Source organism: Macrosteles quadrilineatus, unplaced genomic scaffold, assembly GCF_028750875.1.
Source record: "Macrosteles quadrilineatus isolate MER2022 unplaced genomic scaffold, UCM_ALF_1.0 Scaffold_8__2_contigs__length_117827958, whole genome shotgun sequence".
In the NCBI taxonomy this organism is placed as follows: Eukaryota; Metazoa; Arthropoda; class Insecta; order Hemiptera; family Cicadellidae; genus Macrosteles; species Macrosteles quadrilineatus.
Genome location: NW_026542601.1, coordinates 3,138,371 through 3,161,059, shown reverse-complemented (window position 1 = coordinate 3,161,059; position 22,689 = coordinate 3,138,371). Strand labels below are relative to the sequence as shown.

The window sequence follows — 22,689 nt, the reverse complement described above, 5'->3', positions numbered from 1 at the left end:
CACCCTAAAATAGAAGCAGCATAAAATGTTAGTTTTTCACATTACTTCTAGACTACATTGCGGCATTATCACTTGCATCAAATCCATTTTGCAGGATTTTAATTCACAATCTCAGGGACCGAGGTCCCGCGCTCTACCACTAGACCAGCCAACTCACCCCTACAGTTGACATTAATACACACACACAAGTGTTACCAAACATGAAACACTAATCATGAGCTGCAGATTTTATAATAGGATTTGATGTCTACATGTGAGGATAGTCACATAAAATTTAGTTGAGTAATCTTTAGAACCTAATTAATTCAGAGTAAAATTACAATATTGCTTACTTACATACAACTAGGTAGAACTTTGGAATACAATTCGCGCCTTTACAGTTGGAAATATTAACAGTGATAACAAATACAGTGAAGGTCGCACTATCTAATAAATGAATTGTGGCCACAATGAAGGAAACAATGACTAATCATCGATTATAAGTAGGGATGGACGAGATTGGATTTTTAGTTCGAGACGAGACGAGACGAGATTTTTTATTTCTCATAAAATTTCGAGACGAGATCGAGACGAGATTTCTCTTCTCATACACAACGGGAAATGCACGTTCAAAATTTTTACCTGATTTTGTAACATTGTTAGATGACTGTTTAAATACTAAAATAATGATAATAGGCAAGAATATTTACAATCTTTCATTAAATAACATCAGCATAACATTTTTTTATTAATCACGCCTAACTTATTAAAAATGCCTACGATTAGGAAACATGGTGATATCAGTTAGGATAGAGTTCAACTTATCCTAAAATAAAATAAATCATAAAATAAAAGCAATATTAATTTTTATAAAATAGTTACTTGTTTTGACTTTTTTTATAGTAATAAAACATTCCTCACACTGCTTACACTTAACAAAACTTCTCAAATGTTATTAAAGTAATATTATTAAAATAATGAAAGTAATATTTACATTAAAAGAATTAAAGTAATATTTACATTAAAAGAATTAATTAAATAAGAACGCCTTCGAAAAGGAAACGCAACTACAACACGCTCCTGTATTGCGGGTATTGCATTGACTTTCTGCAGGCGTTTTTAATTTTTTTTTTTTTTTTTTTTTTTTTTTTTTTTTTTTTTTTTTTTTTAATTCTCGTCTCGATAAAAATCTCGGCCAAAAAGTAATCTCGTCTCGTGTAACGAGATTGAAAATTTCCCGAAAATTTCCCGAAATTTCGAGACTTGACCATCCCTAATTATAAGGAAATGTTTCTTAGTTTTATAACAATGAACTAGTTATGCTTCATAATAAAACCTGTAGTTAGAACTGATTTTTTAATAAACTTAAAATCTTTACTGTTGTAAGCAAAAGATTTTTTAATACAAACTAACATAGTTATTTTATAAGTTATTATGAGATAAAAAAAGCTATTTTTTTATTAATTCTTTGAGCCGCTTATTTATCTCATCTTTATTACTAAAATTTCAAAATTAATATCTAGGAGGTTTTGGTAAACAAATAAATTACACAAGGGAGAGTAAAAACTAGCAAAATGACTAAATAATTAAGAAGCATGTCACAAATAACCCACCAATCAGTCAGCTTTCATAATGATAGTTGCTGGTTCAATCATTAAATACCCCCGCCGCAGCAAACCTGCAGACTAGGCGAATTTCCATTTGCCTGATTGAATTTACACTAAAATGTCTCCTTAAAAATATCACATTTAATCCATATTTAAATAGTTTAACGAGTACTTGGGTTTGCTGCAACAGGGAGGGTAAAGAAATGTTTTTTTTTGTTTTTTTTTTAATGTCAATAGTTTAATTTGAAATAAATGCATTTTCCAAATTTGATCAAAACATGTACAACCAAACTACAACAGTTTACTTTTCTCTATAAGAATAACATGGAAATTTTTTATATTTATAATATTTTGGAATTTTCTCCCTAACCATTAGGCGCATAGTAACACTTAATACTAAGTTATTTGTTTTTTAAGCTCTACAATATGGTTTGGTAAGAATTTGCAGATTTTTTTTGTTTTTAGGGTCAAAAATGGGAAAAACTCATTTTTACCCCATAAAATCCCCCATAAACACCCGTTCCTGTAGTCCAATCATGCTGGTTTGAATAAATGTAGGTTTACATGTTTATACCAAATTTCATCAAAATCGGATAATTTTTGCTTTAGTTATTGTGCTAACGGACACATATATAAATATATCTACATAAATAAAATTAGAGTTTTGTCTGTACATTGCGTGGAATCATAAATGTTTCGGTTATTTTTCCATTTCATACAATAGGAAAGCCGAAACGCATGTTATCTTAATTTCTGTCTGACTGTCTGTCTGTCATTCTGTCTGTAACACTCAAAATGGCATTTTACACTCTCTTCTCTGGGAAAATGAATGAGATTAAAGAGCCTTTTGAGTTTTCCTGCGTTTTCCGCGTCTAGGAAAACGCAGCTTAAGAAGTCAAAGCCAAGGTCAAGGTGTGAAAGAAAAATAATTCCCTAACACAAAACCTTAACATATTGGGTACAGCTCTAATCGGTTTGTGGAGTTGTAAGTGAAGTGTTTATGTTGCTCTAGAAGGCCGATAAACAGCTGTGGGGCTGAAAGATTTAATTCATATAACAATCGCTAATGCAAGCTATAAAAGCTTTAAAACTCACATCCACAGGGCTGCAAAATAAATAATACATCATTTAAACATATATAAACTACTTTTGCAAAATAAAATTCAAACCACAAAAAAACATTGAGAAACTGTTACCATTTGATATCAGGGAAAAAAGAGGGTCAAGGGAATTACAAGTATTATACACAGCATAGTAAGAAGTCAAAGCCAAGGTCAAGGTGTGAAAGAAAAATAATTCTCTAAGCACAGAGAAGTCATTCAAACTTTAAGCTGGTAAAAGAGAAAAAGTTTTACAAATATAATTTGAGGATTTATCAGTTAAATGTTTATGTAACGGATAAATTTTATTTGCTACAACTTTCATACTTTTCAAAAAGTCACTTGCATAGAGAGATTTTAATCAAATTCCTATTACAGTAGACTCTCGCTCATCAGGATCGGCCTTGTCCGGACTCCCAGTAGTCTGGATCGGCAATCGTGATTTTTTTTAGCTGCACAGTAAAATCAAATCATATCAAATTATCTTTATTCACTTTACAGTACAGTAGAAGTCCGATTATCCGAGCTAAACTGGACCGAGACTACCTCGGATAGTTAAAAAATCAGATAACACGGCGGTAAAAATAATTACCGGCGGAACTGCATATGCCCAGCTATTATTACTGTGGACCTGGAACAAAATTGAAAAAAACAGCTATATACAGTACCTACTGTTTATCTGCTTAACTCTCAATTGTCCGGATTTTTCTTAATCCGGACCGGATGTCCGCCACATTATTCCGGATGAGCGAGAGTCTGTATGAGAAATAATTCTGGTTCATTTACTAGTTATTTTTCACTACTGGAGAAGTAAACTACAACAACGTTGAACAGTCCTTGATGAACCCGATTTCTTTTTAAACTTGGGAATCATAGAACACTTTAAGCTACCTAGTTTTGATAACAATTCAACATCTATTTTAGGTGTGTTATTTTTTAGGAAAGTACCAAAACAATGACTCAAGCACAAAAGAAAGTCTGCATAGTTTAGAAGATGTTTTAGTGTTGAAAAAGCTATTTTTGAAGAGGTGGACTTTAAAAGTGAAGGTATAACGAATATAAATGTTCTATGTATATAATTTAAGTTAATGTTAATAGACTTTAAAGCTTATTCTTAATCAATGTACCGGTAAGTACATTATCAGCTAGGTTACTGTAAAACAAAAATCTTAAGATGAGAAATTCAAATGTCTTTATCTAAAAAAGAAACTATGTTAATCTAAATTACATTAAAAATAAAAACGGTTGCCAACTCAAAGAATATACTTGTTAAGTTTAATTGGAACTTTTAAGTATTGCTTACTGTCAAAAAACTGGGTTTTTGTGGAGTTTAAATATTGATTTTCATGTGTTCTGTAGACACATGAAAATCAATTGTGTTACTATCAAATGGTTAATTAATAAAGCACACGTAAAAAAGAAGATTTGTTGACACAACACATCGTGCAGACCAGCCTGGCAAGAGGCACAACTGTAAAAAAACATATTTTTTTATTATTTAAAATATTTATTTCTACTTTCTCATTTTTTTATCAAATTAATTGTTAGTTTTATTATCTAACCAGGTTCCATTTAAATTTTAGAAAATACTAGTTATTTCAAAATAATATTAAGTCCTGTCTGACAACAAAGACTTTATGGACCAATTTCATATCCATAAATCAAAATTGTTCATTCCGGCTTTGGTTTTGAAATGTATATACTTGTAGCTTCAAGTGAAATTAGTTACACTTTAAAATATGTATTGAATGAATTATTATTATTTTTTATATTGTTTAATATAAATAATTAATTGTTTATGTTTAATAGACCTCAAACCTTTTAGCTATGGACGATGTTCTTTAAACTACATAAATATTTTTGTACATACCAAATTTAAGATTTTATAGTACTTATACAAATTGATTTGACCTTAATGGAGTAAAATTGGACCTTATAAGAACATCAATTTCCAAGTTAATAAATAAAAATGTTGTCTGTGGACCTAGAATAAAAATATTTTAAAACAGATCTTTAGTTGTAAAAAAAAAAAAAAAAAATGGTTGGAAACAGTGTTGTGCCTCCTGCAGCTATTTGTGTTTAAATCAATGTTTTGATACCTTTGGTTTGGCTTTGGCTGTTCTTGGTATGGAAGAAGCAAGGGCAAAATTGAGATTCATTTGCACCCTGGCATCACCTTAAGGGTAGTCTGAAACAAAAATCACGCTTTGTGGTCAAATTTCAGATTTGAAATAAGAAAACTTTAGTGTTTTGTGCCAATAAATACATTAATATTGCAACGCATGTCTTGTCAGAAGCATAATATGATTAAATCTTGATTGGATATCAAAATTAAAATAAGTTCAGCTAGGCCTATTTCAGTAATATTCAGTAAGAAACTTGGAGAAAAAGAGTAAAGTAGGAATGAGAGAGGAAAGGAAGTGGTTAATTTATACTGATAAGTTAAAATCAGCAACTGATATGATAGGCTACATCTCTATTATGACATCTTTAATTATAGTGCTTTAAAGTGTATGTAGAGCTAAAGTATTATTTACTATGTCGACCGAAACTTTGTAAAACTTCGTAAACTTTAGAAGGTTATATTTTAAACTTATATTTTTATCTCCTTTGAGGACAAATTTATTGTTATATGTCGTTTCCTTAAATTACTTTCAATGCCTAATTCATTGCTTTTGCCTTTGCGTGTTTTAAATATCAATTCAATAGGTATAGTCAGTACATTGCATCAGGGCTACACTACACATTGCATACTAACACAATCCTAACAGACATTACAGTAGTGGAAAAATATGTCTTTTATAACCTAGTCAGTTAATGATGCTGTACGACAAAAAATATATTTCAGCACACGCACTTTAAGTATCTTTTTGACCCCTTACCTACAGAATCACGATGAAAATTAAATTTTACAATCCTGACGTTTTAAACATTTAACAAATACTCAAACCCAAATCCTCAACGCAAGTAACGAAACTTAAAGACACCAAAATAAATGTACGGTACAATTGAGAGCTACGATAAAAAACTACCACAACCAAACCATCAAGTTTAAAAAATGAAATACCGTAACCATACCTTTTCAGAGCCGCAAAACGGTTTTAGGTACAACACTTTCTTGTAGGGGACCACCAGGTTGCAACCGATACGAACAACAATAAGTGTCGCACAACGTGAAAGCGCACAGGTACGGCTTCAACAATCCGTTTACAAGAAGCCTTTGCCTCGCTAACCAAATACACAGAACATGGGTGATCGATAAAGGTCGTCATCTGCCCTCTACTACAATTTACGTCAATAGGAATATGATTAGCAACAAATGTTTACAAACCATTATAACAAACAAGAGAATACTTAAATGATTGGTATTTTGGTGTCACACACACAATGACAGACAACATAGAGATTAAGACTCATTTGACTTTCTTAGGCTATGAAACGAAAAAATTACAAAAACTTCATGATTCTACGCAACGTACAGACAAAACTGTAATTTTATTCATACTAGAGGTTGTCCGATAGTCAAAAATTCAACCGATAATATGTAATGTACAGACTTCTCTATTTTCACCCTACGCTGTAAATAAAACGTGTGATTGGAATTTGTTCCATTTGTTTAGATTTTCTGTTTTTATTATGTTGTTATTTTGTCACAAGCATGGCAACCCATAAGGTCCATGTTAATTATTTTTTAATTTATTTTTTGTGTTTATTTTTGAGCCTATTTTAATTTATGGAGGGGTTCTGCAGATCTACAGGAAAATATTTTTCCAACAGTATGCGTAGATTTTCCGTGCACACGAGCTGAGAAAAAAGGTTTTAAAGAAACATGCTTGCTTATAAATGTATACGTAGATAGATAGACGAATTGGAAAATAAATTTGTATTACTTTGTAAAAAGATTTAAATGTAATACAGTTTGTGTAAAAAAAGATTTCTCTTCATTTAATGAGATAGATATTCTAGGAAAAATTTTGATAAAACCTATCAAAAACATAAATCTCTTGGAAATTAACCCAAATTCATAACTTATCATAAAACAAACCTAAGTTTAGACTTCTATTTAATTAGCAGTAATTAAAAAAAACTTACAGCACTAACTACAGAAACCACCTTGCTAGATAGAAAAGTTTCCGTCATGTTTATAGATTCCAGTCTAATTACAAAGTTATAAACAAACCGATCACCAAGAATAACACTTTTTAGATAAAATAATATACTGATAAACTATTTAAACTTAATCACACAGTTTTTCTGCAATTTGAAACAAATTAAGCTCAAACGGAATACCAGAGATGCAACTGGCTTATCTTAATAGACACAACCAAAGCTGTGACAGTCTTGTCTAAAGACCTTGACAAAAATCAGCTGATAACAAGGCCATTCAGTCTTTCATTCGTAACATGTGCCTTAGAAAACAGATAAACAGTTTTGGTTCTACCAGTTCTACTAAAGTTGTTTTTGCTGTTACTAGCTCTTGCTTTGATTGTGAGCATAATTAAAAGCTCATAATTAAATTTATAAGTTGAAATTATAAATATTCTGAGTTTTTGAGATTTTCTGCTGTTACCACCTCAGGGCTTTATATGTTTGTTCCTCAATTAACCTGATTTTATTGGTTGTTTCTTATCTATCTATACTATTATAAAAAAGAGGTGGTTTCTGTATGTGTGTATGGGAAAAGTAAACTCGAAAAATACTGGTCGGATTGGGCTGAAATTTGGCATGATGATAGCTCACATTCCCGATTAACATATAGGCATATTCTTATTTCAAAAATCCTTTCGGGCTCCGTCCCAGTGGCTCTGGAGTTTCCCATGTTAACCTTATGAGAAATGGAATTATTGAATCTTAACAGCTGTTTCAATTAAACAAGTTGGTTCTGTTCTATGATGTTCAATAGCATTAAAGTTACAAGGATTACCAACAGGGTGCAGCACTATTATTTCTTTTACATTTATGACAACAGCTAAGTTTCAACCAAAAGGTGAGTGAGCGTAGCGAACAAACTTCAACCTGGAGGCGAGTTAGCGTAGCGAACGAGCTAACCTGAAGGCAAGTGAGCGCAGCGAACGAGCTCCAACCTAAAGGTGAGTGAGCGTAGCGAACGAGCTCCAACCTAAAGGTGAGTGAGCGTAGCGGAGCTCCAACCTAAAGGTGAGTGAGCGTAGCGAACAAACTTCAACCAGGACGTGATTGAGCCATGCGAACGAGATAATCTTGAAAATTAAGAAGTTAAACGGGGCAAAGCCCGCGGGTTACAGCTAGTTATGTATAAATTGTAGTTTTAGCTTATAACTGTATTTACTAGGTTAGGAATTTGACACTATTCAATGTACAATGTACAGTTATTGAATAAAGATATTGAAATGAAAATGAGCTTGAGATTTTATAGCTTTACAAATTTCTAGTTTTAGAGTTTTTCTTCTGTTAATAAATCATGTTTTAATAAGTTTGCTGAAACTAATTGAGCATAGATTTATACGAGTATTTTTTAGAAATTGCTGGTTTTAGAGCTTTTAATCTGTCATGCTTTAATATGTTTGTTAAAATTATAAATGAGCATGGATTTATATTTTTTACAAATTTCTTGTTTTAGAGTTCTTCTTCTTTTAACAGCTCATTGTGCTAGTGGTTTTGTTAAACATCAAAGATTTATATTTTTACAAATTCCTAGTTTTAGAGCTTAACTCAGTGTTAGTCAATTACTTTAAAATAGATATAATTTAATTTAATTACTTACACCCCTTTATTGCAAGCCAAGATAGTTGGCTAGTCAAGTTGATTCATTAAGAATTAGCTACCGGTACTGAATGAAAATATTTTTTTAAATTTTTATCTCACTAAAAGAATAAAATATAATAATTTAATATCACTACTAGTTTTGAATTGGCTTGAAAGAAATAAACAATATAATTTATCTTTGTATAGAACTGCAAAATCAATACTATGCACAGCAGAGCGATGACATAGGCAATATGGAATGTATGAATCATTGAATGAACAATGCAAGGTAACAAGCAATAAAACTGAATGCAACTTATTATAGTCTTTTAATTGCTATTTAAATCAAGATGTTTTAATATTTAGAATATTTTAGATCTGTATAAGAATACAGTACCTTCATTGAGTACACCTTCAGCCTACAATTTAAAGTTGCTTATTTATTTTTTTTTTATAAAAGAGGTTCATAGTTTAAAAAATCAATACTTTAATCCAGGATTATTATAAAAACAAAGGCTCGACTACAACTAATGTTTGCTATTTTTTCCAACATTTTAAACCCTAGCAAGCATTTTCATAAAACAAACAATCCATTTCAACTATGTTATTATCTAATGTTGTTTTAATGCACATCAAAAATTCTTTTTGGAGTTTGGGTTAAACAAAGATGGCAATAGTATATTTCGTACCTAGGGCCGAAAATTAGGTTTTGCCGGCTCGAGATAGCTTTTAAAAGATCGAGAACTGCAAAACCATTTCAGTCCGTGGTAAGAACGCTATTTTTCACCACACTATATATACCCTATTACTGTACCATTATTCTCCACAATAATAATGCACACTGATAGTCAACACAACTACAACTTTAAGGTTATGGTGTGAAGAAATAATTTTAGGAATCAGCAAAAATAATGATAAATATAAAAAGTAGCTAGGCAGCGTTGACCATAAAACTATTCTATTGCAATGCTATGGATTGTGTACCCATATTTAATATGCATTCATGTTTTAAGAAAGTAAGCAGGCAGCTGATTTTGCGGCCCTAGGGATGTAAAGACCTGCTCGGTCCCCAAACGACAATAACAGCTGGCATGGCCAGCAAAACGTAACTTTCAGCCACCAATTAACGCATGTAAAACAGCTAAAAACATCATAGTGTGGTGAAAACACACTTTTTTTGTAACATCTAATGATTCTTTGCTTTATTTTATTACATGATGAAAACTACAACTTGCTCTGTTAATGGTATCATAGTACCCATATTATTTTTTTTTATTGCACAGATGTTCCAGAAAGAAACGAAACAGTACATCTCACTAATTTCTTGTTGAAAATAAAAATACCAAAATTGTTGAATGAATGTTGATATAGTAGGTCTAAAAGCTTATTCCTCCTACCGTACAGTAGTATAAACATACCGGAATAGTTCTCATAAGCTTTTTAACAAGGTACGGTAACTTTGAAAGCCCAGAGAATGGAGCCCTAAGGAATTTGTCAACAAGCTTCCTCGGCATATAGAACTTAAAGTTTCATGGAGGTAAGATAGATAGCTTATAAATACCTACTAACAGACATACATTTGACTTTGTGAATAAATATCAGAATACCCCCGCCGCACCAAACCTGCCGACTAAGCGAATTTCCATTTGTCTGAATTGATTTTCAGTTAAATATATTTTAATAACATTAGGTTTAACGAGTACCTAGGTTTGCTGCTACAAGGAAACTAATAAAGTGTGTTATTGAGTAAAATATTGATAGCTTAGTACAAAATAAATAAATTTGCCAAGTTTGATCAAAATATATCCATAAACAAGCAAACTACAACATTTGACAATATTCTCCATAAGAATAACATGGGAATTTTAAATTTACAATTTCTTTAATTTTCTCCGTTACCAATAATCGAACAAAAATACTTTTATATACTAAATTGTTTGTTTTTTTAAGCTCTTTAAAAAGGTCTAAAGAGAAATTGGGAAATTTTGGTTTTTGAGGGTCAAAAGTGAGAAAAACCAATTTTTACCCCATAAAACCCCCCGTAAAGCCCCGTTCTAATGGTCCAATCGTGCTGGTTTGCGAACTCATTCAAGTTTATCCCGCTTTGCACCTTTAAACCAAATTTCATCAAAATCGGACAAAAATTACTTAAGTTATCGCGTTCACGGACGTATATATATATATATATATATTCATATATAAAAATTTGAACGAATGGTGTTTTTGGCCTCTAGGGACATCAAAATGAAAAAGTAAATCGGTCCCGGGTCTAGGTCTTACCGTGCCACCTACGGTAATAGCTACTTCCCTATAGGGAAATTCGCTAAAATGAAAAACCTTTTATAAGAAAAATACAAAACATGTATTTTCTAACAGAGATAAAAATCAATCAGTTAAAAATCAATCAGCAAAAATAACATCTGACTTTATTACAGTCAATAACAAGTGAATATTCATGTGTCAGTGCTCCACTCTTATCAAAGATGTTATCAACAAACATGAGTTGCTTATATCACCAAGTCTACCTGCTATTGATCTTGCTACTTATTGATTACAACCATCATTCATGATCATATCAACAAAAAAACATAAGCAGCTAAAGTCTTGATTTGTTGAAGTTGTTTTACAATAGAAGAATAGAAGGACATAGTACAAATTCATTTTCTTTAAAAGCTTTACAAACTCAGACTATCCAAATTGGAAATCAGGCCGATTTGGATAGGCTGGTATATGTATGTACCTGGTGAATTAAGCAAAAAATATCAACATACAAAAAAATATTAATGTAGTGAACAGAAAATAAAGTTTAACTGTTAAGAAAAATTTGTCATAAAATTTAATTATAAGAGTTAAATTAAATACTCAAACTACATGCAAACAGTTAGAGACTTTGACCGCCATCTATAAGTACATGTATAAGTGACATTAAGGAAGTCTTGAACTTAAAACAGTTTAGTATCCTTGGATATTTCCCATTGCTACAAAAAGTGTTAGAAGTATAAGTTGATTGCATTAAGAATACGGAAACTAAAAGAAGTTTATGGTCAAGTAATTTAAAACTTTAATGACACAACTTTTTTTAAGGTTGGAGTATTAATAAATAATTTCTTGATCAGCATTACAAGTAAAAATTTTAAATGGTTTAAGTTGACGGATTAAACAAAACTGTTTAATAACCTAACAGTTCAATAGAGAACTGATCTATTTGCAGAGGTTAAGCGCATCAAGTTGAGTAGATTGGCGCAATAAGATACTTCAATTGATCCCTACAAAGTTTACAGCAAACACAATCCACAAAATAAAACATCAATAATGTACATTGAGGTGGCAAGAAGAGTAGCCAAACAAATCAGATACAAGGTGTTGTCCCAAATGAACATTTTATGGTTCAAAATCAGGAAATATGCCAAAAAATGGCAATAACATAAGCTTTAAAACTGAACATGCCACTGGTGGTTTAAACAATGTATTAGTTGCAACAACAACAATATAATATCAGATGAATATTTGATTGCCATTAATTATAATTTTGTCAAAGAAATTTGATGTTTGTCAATTTTGGTATGATAAAATAATTTGATGACTAAATTTTGAGCATTACAACAAAATTAAATAACAATTCTGTGATTTTAGCCAGTCAACACATTGGTTAGCTGCAAAACTTTTAACATTTGAATCTCTCTCCACCGGAAATCTATATATATAAAAGGCAAAGCCCTCACTGACTGACTGACTCACTCACTCATCACTAATTCTCCCACTTCCCACTTACCTAGGAGGCTGAAATTTGGTACACTGATTCTTTAAGCATTAAATAGGAAAACTAAGTGGTTTTTATTCTGATCGGACTCTCGGGCTCCGCCCCAGTGGCTCTGGAGTTTCCCATGTTAACCTAATGAGTACTCATATTTAAATGGAATTAATGAATCATAACAGCTGTTTCAATTAAACAAGTTGGTTCTGTCCTATGATGTTCAATAGCATTAAAGTTACAAGGATTACCAACAGAGTGCAGCACTATTATTTTTTTTAATATTTGACAACAGCTAATTTGAAACCAAAAGGTGAGTGAGCGTAGCGAACGAACTTCAACCCGGAGGCGAGGTAGCGTAGCGAACGAGCTAACCTGAAGGCAAGTGAGCGCAGCGAACGAGCTCCAACCGTAAAGGTGAGTGAGCGTAGCGAACGAACTTCAACCAGGACGTGTGAGCACAGCGAACGAGCTCCAACCTAAAGGTGAGTGAGCGTAGCGAACGAACTTCAACCAGGACGTGATTGAGCCATGCGAACGAGCTCACATATGAAGTTAAACGGGGCAAAGCCCGCGGGAACAGCTAGTCATGTTATAAATTCTTGATACAGGAAGCCTTGTTTTATAGTAAACAGCTGATTAGTTGATTTAGTACAGATTATTGTATTCCCTTGAATAACAATGGTAATATTCTACAGGGCAGTAGATACCATAGTATATATTTATAGATTTTGATCAAATGTGTATAAAGCTGTGTCCACGGTGAACGTTAGTGACAAATATGATCGCTCGTACACCGAACTAGAAAAAAACGTTCACTGAACATTATTTAAGCTGTTGGGTGGGCAAAATATGGTGTTCGCTCTAAACTCAGTATTTAGGTTTTTCAAGTGAAGATAAGTGCGTAGGCGTTGGCATTTACTTGCTTGCACTGTTGTTTCTGCTGCATAATACATTGTTAGCTATCAAGATTCATCGTCTCTGGTGGCACAGACAGTTATTAAGAAGACAATATGAATAATAGTGGGCAGCAGAGCAGACTTTTTAGCTAGCTGCCTTTTCTCCAACTTTACTTGGATGTCGAAATCTGATTTTGTATTGCTGGTGATAGGTCCTGAAATTTAAAAAAGAATATGTTTTTTCGTGAACCAATTAGTGTAGTTGTAGTAGATTAGCAGCTACCTTGAGATTTTGGCGAGTGGGGACTCTTATCATTCTCTAATGTATTTGTTTAAAATATCCAGGCAAAACATATGAAATATTGTTCTTGAAGTATGGACAGCATTAGTTCGTGCATTATCTGAAGTCGACTGTTGACTGCCGAGTTACTGGGTGTCAAGTTCCAGGCTTTACTGTACAACAATATCAGATATGAGGGTGGCTATGGTATTATTTTTAGATAAAATATCAACGCTGAAAATAGTTACCTCTAGGAACCAACATAGAAAATAAAGTTTTAGGGAAAATGAGTACCTATGAAGAAACATGTTTTGAAGAGATGAAGTAGCAGAAGGGAATCTCACAAGATACGAAACAGGAAGTAGGGAAGACTTCAATGTCACTAGAGTTGTAGTTGACAGGAATGTCAATATAAGATCAATACTCTGAAGACGCCAGTTTGTTGTCAAGTTGTCTCTTCTACTTTTGTATCATCACTGTTTTATTGGCCAAAATAGTTCCAGAGGTATTGATATGTTTGTTATGGCAATTTAATAAATAGTTAAAATTTTAAACTGAAAGTCTACCAAGATTTATAGGAAAACTATTTAAAAATTAATTAAACCATAAAAAAAATATTTTAAAATAATATACAAACTAGAAAACACATACTGCTCTGCAGCGTTGAAATAAATATCATACCCGAGAAATAATTAAAGATTTATGATTTTTTATTAAGTAGGTAATATAGTTTCTTGAAGTAAACTATTTCAAACGATTGACAGCTCAAATTAAAACCTACTGATTATTTTAAGTCCAAAACATAAACAATACTGAGGCTATTAATTTTAATAATTATAGAAAACCTGTGTAAAAAATATATATTTTTTAAACTGAGTGGGACTGTAACTTAAATAGTATTTAAAGTCGATAGGCCTATTTGATGTGAAATCTGTGGGTCATAGGCCCTACTTTTAATTTGTGTAGAAGACCCAAACAAACTCGGAAAAGAAAAACCAAATTTTAAAAATATATAACCTAGGCCTAAGATACAAATTCTGTTATAAAATAACAAAAGAGTCCTATATACCTCAACCGCTGCGGCTAACCTGCAGCCTGAGCGAATTTCCAGCTGTCCGATTAGATTTTAACTGAAATATTTGATTAAACATGTCCAATTCATTTCCTATTTAAATAACATTAGGTTTGACGGGTTCCAAGGTTTGCTGCATAGATTTCCTTTTTTTCATAAGGGAAAGTAATAGAATGTGATTTTAGTCAAATGTTAAATAGGTTTTGGAATATAGAGATTTACCAAATTCGACCAAAATGTATTCATAAACAATTTTTTTCCTTAACCACTAAGTGTACCGGTACAACAATGCTTAAAATTATTTTTTCAAAGTGTGTGTAGAGGTGTGGGAAATTGTGATATTTTACAAACTGGCCTGACGTTATATTTTTAGGGACAAAAATTAAAACCACAATTGTTACCTCATAAAACATTCAACTGTAGTTTGATCAATGATCACGCTAGTTTGTGAACCCGTTAAATGTAGGTTTAAACACATTTGTAGTAAATTTTATTAAAATCAGAAAATTTATAATCAAGTTATTGAACTAAGAGACACATGCACAAATCAATTAAATCATCATAGAAGTTAAAATAAAAAACAACTTAGAGGCAATAAAAAGTGAAGAAATTGAATTGCACATTAGAACTGTATTAAACAAACTGCATTAAACTATTCAATGTAATGTATCACAATGGTAAGATGGGCTACACTCAAGATGATCCTATTGTACTCACCAACATACCAATAGATGTGTACAGGTACTGATTTACGCTAGGTAATACTTTGTTATCGTTTTTGATGATGATAAGATACAGACCAAGGTGATGAGCCATTCATCCATCATGTGAACTCACGGATAAGTAACGACAGTTGACAAAGTAACGTGATGCCAACAATACAGATAGTGAATAAAAACTTATTAATGGTATTTAATTAATGAAATTAAAGAAATAATTGCACTGATAAATAACCTTGACATCACCCACACAACTTTTTTTAACAAGTATGCAATCAAGAGGTTTAGGGAAATAACATTTTTTTTATAAAAAAATGTGAATGTCCTTAAAGACAATTTACCAAAGCTAAACAAGCATTTAAAAGTAAACTGTGTAGGCTTGAGCTTGAGAAAAGCATAAAAATTGGTGTAAATACCTGCTTCTTGTAATCCAAATTGTTGCTGTTTGGACAACAGCCAACAGCAACAATTTGGATTACAAGAAGCAGGTATTTACACCAATTTTTATATTCAACGTAATCCGGAGGCTAACATCAACAATGAAATGAGAAAAGCAGCTGAGAAAGTCTGTAGGCTAAACAAAATGTACTACCAAACATTAATTAAAAACACCGAGAATACTTAAAATACTAGAGTTTTTGAGGTGGAGTAAGTTTTTAGGCCTAACTCAAGTCATAGCTTTTCCTGAAACCATTAAATAAAAGCTGAGGCAGATTAGGTTAGAATGGTTATTTTATCTTTACTAGTACCGGGGGACTGAGCCATGGCTTGGTATAGGTTTCTACGGTTTGAAATGCATTCTAAAGGAATTCATTTTTACCCCATAAAACCCCCGTAAAACCCCGTTTCCATGTTCCGATTATGCTGGTTCGCGAACTCATTTTTAGTGTTTTCTACAAATAGCCTAACTCATAGCCGCATTAGGTTGTCCATAATAACGATTATAAATATTTAAAAAAACATGTTTTCTATTTCCTCTCGTTGGTGGGTTTCTATGACTTTCCTATGTTTCCATAGTTTGCAAATCGGCTCTTTCAATGATTACTAAGAAATGCAGCACAGTCAGTGTTAATTCAGTTTTCTTTTTAGTATATCAATTTATCCAGGCTCTTTTGCTTTTTTATATTGTAATAATTACGCCAACCTAAATTCAAATACAATATTAAATATTTCATTTCAACCAAGTAAGTAAATGTTAGTAGCAAACTGTTAAATTAGCAGACTTATTGACTGTTTACAATATTGACATATGCTCTTCTTCTCACTTTTAATTTCTGACATCAGCTGGAGTTTCATAACAATATTTAATAATCCCATGTTAATCTTATGGAGAAATACGAAACTTTAAAGGACTCCAGGGCCTCACTCTCTAATTATTTCCCTAAAAAGAAAGTTTCCTGCATAACTTCACGTTACGCTCTTTCCAATGACACCAAAAACATGTCAATCGGTTCAGTATTTTCGGAGGAGTAATTGTCACAAAAAACCTGCTTGCGTATTAAATAAGTATAGATTGAAATGAAATTAAATGTCTTTATTTGCTTTTAACATGAAAAACCTGCATTGCACTCGTCAATGTTTATTATAATTTCATTTCTTATTATAATTTCAAAAGATTTTACACTGTATATTTCTTAGTCCTATTAAAAAAAAATACATAATATATAACTAGGCATACCGGTACCTAGATCATCTTAACCTAACATGTCCACCCAACTTGCCTTTTGACGGATTTGGGAGCAGCTAAGGGATCATGATGGTTTAAAACTTTAATGGTTTAAAGTTGACAAAATGTATCAATTGAGTACCAGTAAGTTAGGCCTATAAAATTGTCTATCACGGTACTTTCTTGTTAAAGGGAACATTCATTATTATCGATGGTTTTTTCTCGATGTATCGATACTAACAAATTGAAACATATCAGCTGACAACTACGATATAGTAGTTTACGCAACGATTGCGTTAAGTTAGTCTTTACGACACGAGTAGAAAATTTAAGGCACAAGCCTTGGTGAGTGCCTTAAAAACTTCTACGAGTGTCGTAAAGACTATTAACGCGAGTTGCGTACACTACTTTACCTAACCGTTTTTTAATTACTAAAAATCTGGTTTTTTATTACTAACAATCACTACTCATAACTTCCTAGAGAGGTTATGTTTTCGTTTATTGTCATTGTCACTGACAGTGATGCAACGACTTATTAGTCAGCTGATTTCATGTAATTACGTGTTTGTAAAACTTTGTTAAATAATACGTTACTTTTTCAGGCAATAGGTTCTGCTAGCAGCATTCTTACCATAAATACTGTATCAGGTACAATTAGGGAAATATTGCATATATTTTTGGACAACTGAATAATATAGTGAAACAGTTAATTTACAGTTAGATCTCAGCATCGAATATGTGGTCCACAACGAGTCGGGTGAAAAAGTGTTTAAGAGGTTTTCAAAATAAACCAGAAGAACATTTTCATTTATCAATTTAACCTTATTTTGTTTCGTCCATTTAATGAATTGCTGGTATGTAATTTCATATGGTACCTTTGTTTTGATTTTGGTGGCAAAAGATTAGCACAAACAGTTTGTGCTCTCATTTCTATCTCGTCAACATCACTTTCACTAACTGATATTTTAAAATCAACCTTCATTTAACTTCCACCAACTTAGGTTAAGAATACGTGAGTATCAACAGGAACAAGCCGGATCAACAATTAAAATTGTCAACTGATCAGCTGATTAGTTGACGTTCAAAGTATTATAATTGTACTTCCGTTCTTTTCTCTCAATCCTTGAACCTCATTGGTCCGTTACCCGTGTTGATATGAGAAAAACTATGCTGATATGAAATGAAACTATGCTGATATGAAAGTAAACAGCTGTTAAGTGAAACTTTTCAATTCTAAGTTTAGAACTGAACTGAAATGGCTACTTTAAAAAACGGTCGTAGGTAAAATATTGTTCAAGTTGAGTGTACCTCAAGATTTGACAATTCCCTGGTCTTCAAGCCTACGGAGAAGAGGAACCTGTATGTATGTATGTATGTATAGTACAACAAACAAATGAAATGAAACTGATCTAAAAAAATAACCTAACATAACTAACCAAACTTGCTGTAACATTTATAAATTACGTGTTTAACTTGCCTTTTCTGTTATCAAACGGAATTTTTAAATGGTAGGCCTACAGTAAGTTTGATTGGTTATGTTAGGTTAGCTCAGAACAGTTTCATATCTTAATCCATATAATAGACTATTTTAGCCTAAACAAGATCAGTTGTCAATTTGTAATGGATCGGAAAACAAAAATAGGTATCGATATCGAAAAAATCATCGATAATAATGAATGTTCCCTTTAACAGGAAAGTACCCGATTAAGTTATGTACCAGTAGCTTATCTCATCAAGATTATTAGAAAGATAAAAACTTGCAATAGGTAGTTTACCGTAGGCTACTTAATATTTTTAATAATTTATGATATGTCACCAATGGATTTTATCCAAGTGATAATGCCGCAACCCGTAGGTCTAGCCTGAAGTAATGTGTAAAAGAATCCCAGGCTCGTGCCTATCCTCTTAGGAGAAAAAAAAGGTTTTCCTAATAATGTTCTTTCACAAAAGTCTCTAGGCCTAATTTGTCATTATGAAAGTTATCATTAAGACTCAAATGTATAGACATGGGATTAAAAAAGGCTCAAGTTAAAATGGATCAAAAATGGATTAAAAATAAAACACCCTAATTTAGAGTGGCTTAACTTAATCCTTTAAAATTATTATTAAAAGTTGTCACATTTTCATAATTAATCCCTTTTAAGTTATTTACTCACACCCATTACTTTAAACTTTTATAAAGAACAGGAATATAAAATTCAAACTAAGTTAGAAATTGTAAAGATGTGTGTTTTATTAAAATTACCTGATAATGACATAGGGTAGCCTAGGCATAGGATGGTATCCAACAATGTTGATGGTAAATTATGGAAGTTTTTTGTTTAGGTTAGGCTAATTAGAAGTTTAAAGTCATTTTAGTCGCCATCTTCCACGTTTTCTTCTTCCGGATCAGGATACTCAAAGTCTTTAGTTTTAACATCAGCGTCCTCACCATACTGGATAACATTGTTAATTGTCAACAGCAAGTCCGCCAAATTTTCTTCGTCCTTAATATTCAAAGGATGGAAACGTACCAAACTAAAGTCTTCTATTATCTGTCCAAGTGCTTCTGTTAACTTTCGGTATTTTGAATTCCACGTTGATGTTTTTTCGTTGTCTTGCAACAAGGCATTGGGATCTGGATCAAGGTAACTGTCAAGACGATTACGAGCAGATTTGGTAAGAAGATCCATTTTACTCAACACATTGACATGAGGTAATTCTAAATTCACCATGACTGATAGAGCTGCCATGGTTCCTGATAGAAATTTGGGTCCGTCAACCATGAACTGAGCATCAACCAAAAACACTCCACAAACATTGAAATTCCATTGCTGTAATAGCTCAACCAGGTGTTTAATTGTATTCATGTGAGTATACAGTTCTATCTGTCCTGGACAGTCGAAAATTGTGTAGTCATCATCACCATCTCCTAACTGATCTCTTAACCAATCTACATTTTCTAACAAATACTCCATACAAAAAACCAATCCTCCGTTTGGTCCAAACTGCATGTCTTCATCTTCCATAGCATCATCTACCTGAATTAGTTCTCGCACATCTACAAATGGTTCGTAATCAAAATACTCAGCTGCTGGATCTAAATTCACCACTTGAATCACTTTATTCTCAGCTTCAGCGTGTTTAGCAATTGCAGAACAATAAGTTGATTTTCCACTGCCAGCAGGCCCCATTACAAGCTGAGCATACCTCATAATGAGATGGTTTTATTTCAAGGACAGATCCTGGGAGTACTAGACCTAGGCTAGCACCAATTTAGGTTAGGGCTACTAAATTTCAATTGTAAAAAAGTAAGTTACTTCAATGTAAATTTAGTCTTAGGTTTTAACAGTTGTATATTCTAGGTTAGAATCATATCAGCTAGAGTTACAACACTAATACATGGCAAATGGTAGGAACAAAATATACTTGAAAATGTAAATTTAGCTAGCCTACTCCTCTTCCAACCCAACAGCTTCGAGCGAATAATTATGTCACTTCATAGTCCATAAAATAAATTTTATTCAGATCGACCAATTGTATAAATTAAAAATCGACAAGCGGAACAAGAGTCACTTTGAGCAAAAAACGTTGAAACAAAAGTTTATGACAACAAGAAAAGAATGCACAATATTTACAACTGGAACTGATCAGACACTGCTTGGTTCGGAACTTTTCAATGAACAAACTACTTCCTGGATGTGGATCTATTTTATTGGGAAGTGAGTTGACAAGGACGAAAGCGTCAAACAGAAAGCTATACCAATAAAAACGTTTTACTTGTACTCACCTTTTTCAGGATATCTAACTTGATGGCTACTCTAAAAACAAAATAGAATGACTGGAAACATTAAAATTGGCTTCACTTGTAAACACTGAATTTCGACAAATCATCAAGCTCTGCCGTAATTTGACGGGAAATAATTCTTCTGCTAATGGCGTAGTACTACCACTACGGTCATGAACTGAACAGCTTGTTGGACATCAAAGGCTTGGGAATGAAGTAGGTTATTTATGTAACTAAGGCTGCAATGTTCATACTATCTGTTGGGTATAACCACAGGTTAAAAAAATAGTGTATCATAACATTAAATACAATCCCAATGATATATTCTCATCATCCTTAAATGTCTGCCAAGGAAAACATAGCTCACAAATGGATGACAATGCAATACAGAGTTACAGAGTTCAACATCGCCTTCTGGTAGCAAAACTGGCTGCCTATGGTGTTGGTGGTTCGTTGCTCAGGTGGGTGGAGAGCTATTTGAAGGAGAGATATCTCATCGTTAAGTGTGAAGGAGCTACTTCTAAACCATTCCCTGTAATCTCTGGTGTCCATAACATGTTGTTCTCACATCGGACCCCTACTTTTTGATCTGTTCATCAACGATATTGGAACGGTCTTGACCACCAACTACCTCATGTTTGCTGACGACATAAAGATTTTCTCGGAAATCCACTCCGTGTCTGATCAAGAAAACCTTCAGAGATCCATAGGTAATGTCGTTGGGTGGTGCAAAAACAACTCCATGGACTTAAGTGCCAGGTCATGACTTTCAAGAGAGGACTGAACATTCTCAAGTCGGAATACTACATCAATGGGAGCACTCTTCCATCTATGGATAAAGTGAAGGACCTTGGAATATTCTTAACACCTTCACTCAGCCCCTTTGACCACATTGTCCACATCACATCAAGGGCGCATGCACTTCTGGGGTTTGTCTTCAGGTCTACTATAGGAACTTCCAAGATCCTCGGTCACTTGTGTTGCTGTACAAGACCTTGGTCCGTCCTATACTGGAGTATGGCTCTGTGATATGGTCGCCTCATCAGCTGGGTCACATTGATCTGCTGTCTCGAATCCAAGCTCGCTTCATTCGGATGTTGGGTATCCGGATTGGTTATGCTTATACCGATGTACCAATTGAAGAACTTCAGAGGATCTTTGGTATCCAACCTCTTCACATACGACGTAGACTGGCTGATCTTGTGGTACTGTACAAGCTGGTTAATGGTCTTCTGGACAGCCCCGATCTGCTCTTCAACATTGACCTTATTGTTCCGAGAGGTACTCGCTCCAGAGCAATTTTCCAGCGCAGATTCCATCCCACATCATATGCGTACAACAGCGGCTTGTCTCGGTTACTGCGTGAGGGCGCTGTGGCGGCTGCTCATGTGGACTTCTTCAGCACTTCAGCTCCTGTTTTTAAAAGATGTGCCAGTGCCTTTTTAACCTAGTGGCTGCCTAAGGGCTTCAGTAAAGTTTCAGTTATTTCTTTGGTGGTGCCTTTAAAGGGCCACATTTTGTGTCCAGTTGGAGCTTCCTGTTTGTCTATTAATTAAGTTTCCTGTTGTGTTTGCGTTTGTTAAATTAATTTATGGCTGTTGTTTTGTATATATATTTATTTATTTTTGTTGTTGTTGTTGTTGTTGTATCTTACTTTTTCTTTTGTTAGTCTACCGGTATTGCACTTGTTGTTTCCTTTTTTCTCGTTGTTGTTATGCCTCGGTTGCATATTGTTAAATATTGTTGTTATGTTTTTGCACTTCATATTTTACCTGTTGTTGTTTATCTTTTGCGCCATATTATTATGTCTTTTGCATCTTATGCCTGCTTCTCTTTTTCATTCTTATTAATTGCACGTATTTTAGTAGCCTGTACCAAATTTGCTATGTCTTTGTATGCCTTACACTTCAAATGTTTCAGCCTATGAATGTATTTTTGTTTTCTTTTATACTGGTTATGTATTTTGCATGTCATGTCTGCTTTTTAATTTATTCTATTTTTGCTCATATTTATTACCTAATTATGCTATGTTATAAAGTGATTTAATCCTATTTAATGTATATTCTAATGTAAAAATGGTGTTACCGTTGAATGAATAAATAAAATAAAAATATTATATCATTTAA

General features: G+C 32.9%; 2 protein-coding genes across 7 annotated transcripts in view; both read right to left on the bottom strand.

Annotated features, from left to right (window-relative positions):
* Window positions 1–20,720, bottom strand: part of LOC128999393 (epsin-1-like) — a 42,707-nt gene extending 21,987 nt beyond the window's left edge. For 3 of the 6 annotated variants that reach the window (XM_054425877.1, XM_054425879.1, XM_054425880.1), the window contains exons 1-2: window positions 20,567–20,720; window positions 4,786–4,874 (exon numbers count right to left, since the gene is read on the bottom strand). In XM_054425877.1, the coding sequence (XP_054281852.1) occupies window positions 4,786–4,845 (60 nt within the window). In that variant the 5' untranslated portion in view covers window positions 4,846–4,874; window positions 20,567–20,720. Of the gene's footprint in view, window positions 1–4,785; window positions 4,875–5,764; window positions 5,845–6,778; window positions 6,919–20,566 lie in introns of those variants that run through there. The other 3 variants (XM_054425881.1, XM_054425878.1, XM_054425882.1) reach the window with 3 other exon arrangements.
* On the bottom strand, window positions 19,006–20,479 carry LOC128999395 (GPN-loop GTPase 3-like). The gene has a single exon (XM_054425883.1). It carries the CDS (start codon window positions 19,989–19,991, stop codon window positions 19,152–19,154), a length of 840 nt encoding a protein of 279 aa, XP_054281858.1. The 5' UTR covers window positions 19,992–20,479; the 3' UTR covers window positions 19,006–19,151.
* Window positions 20,721–22,689: the final 1,969 nt, after the last annotated feature.

Coding starts and splice junctions, on each gene's coding strand:
- LOC128999395 (XM_054425883.1), bottom strand. CDS start 19,991: ATGAGGTATGCTCAGCTTGTAATGGGGCCTGCTGGCAGTGGAAAATCA.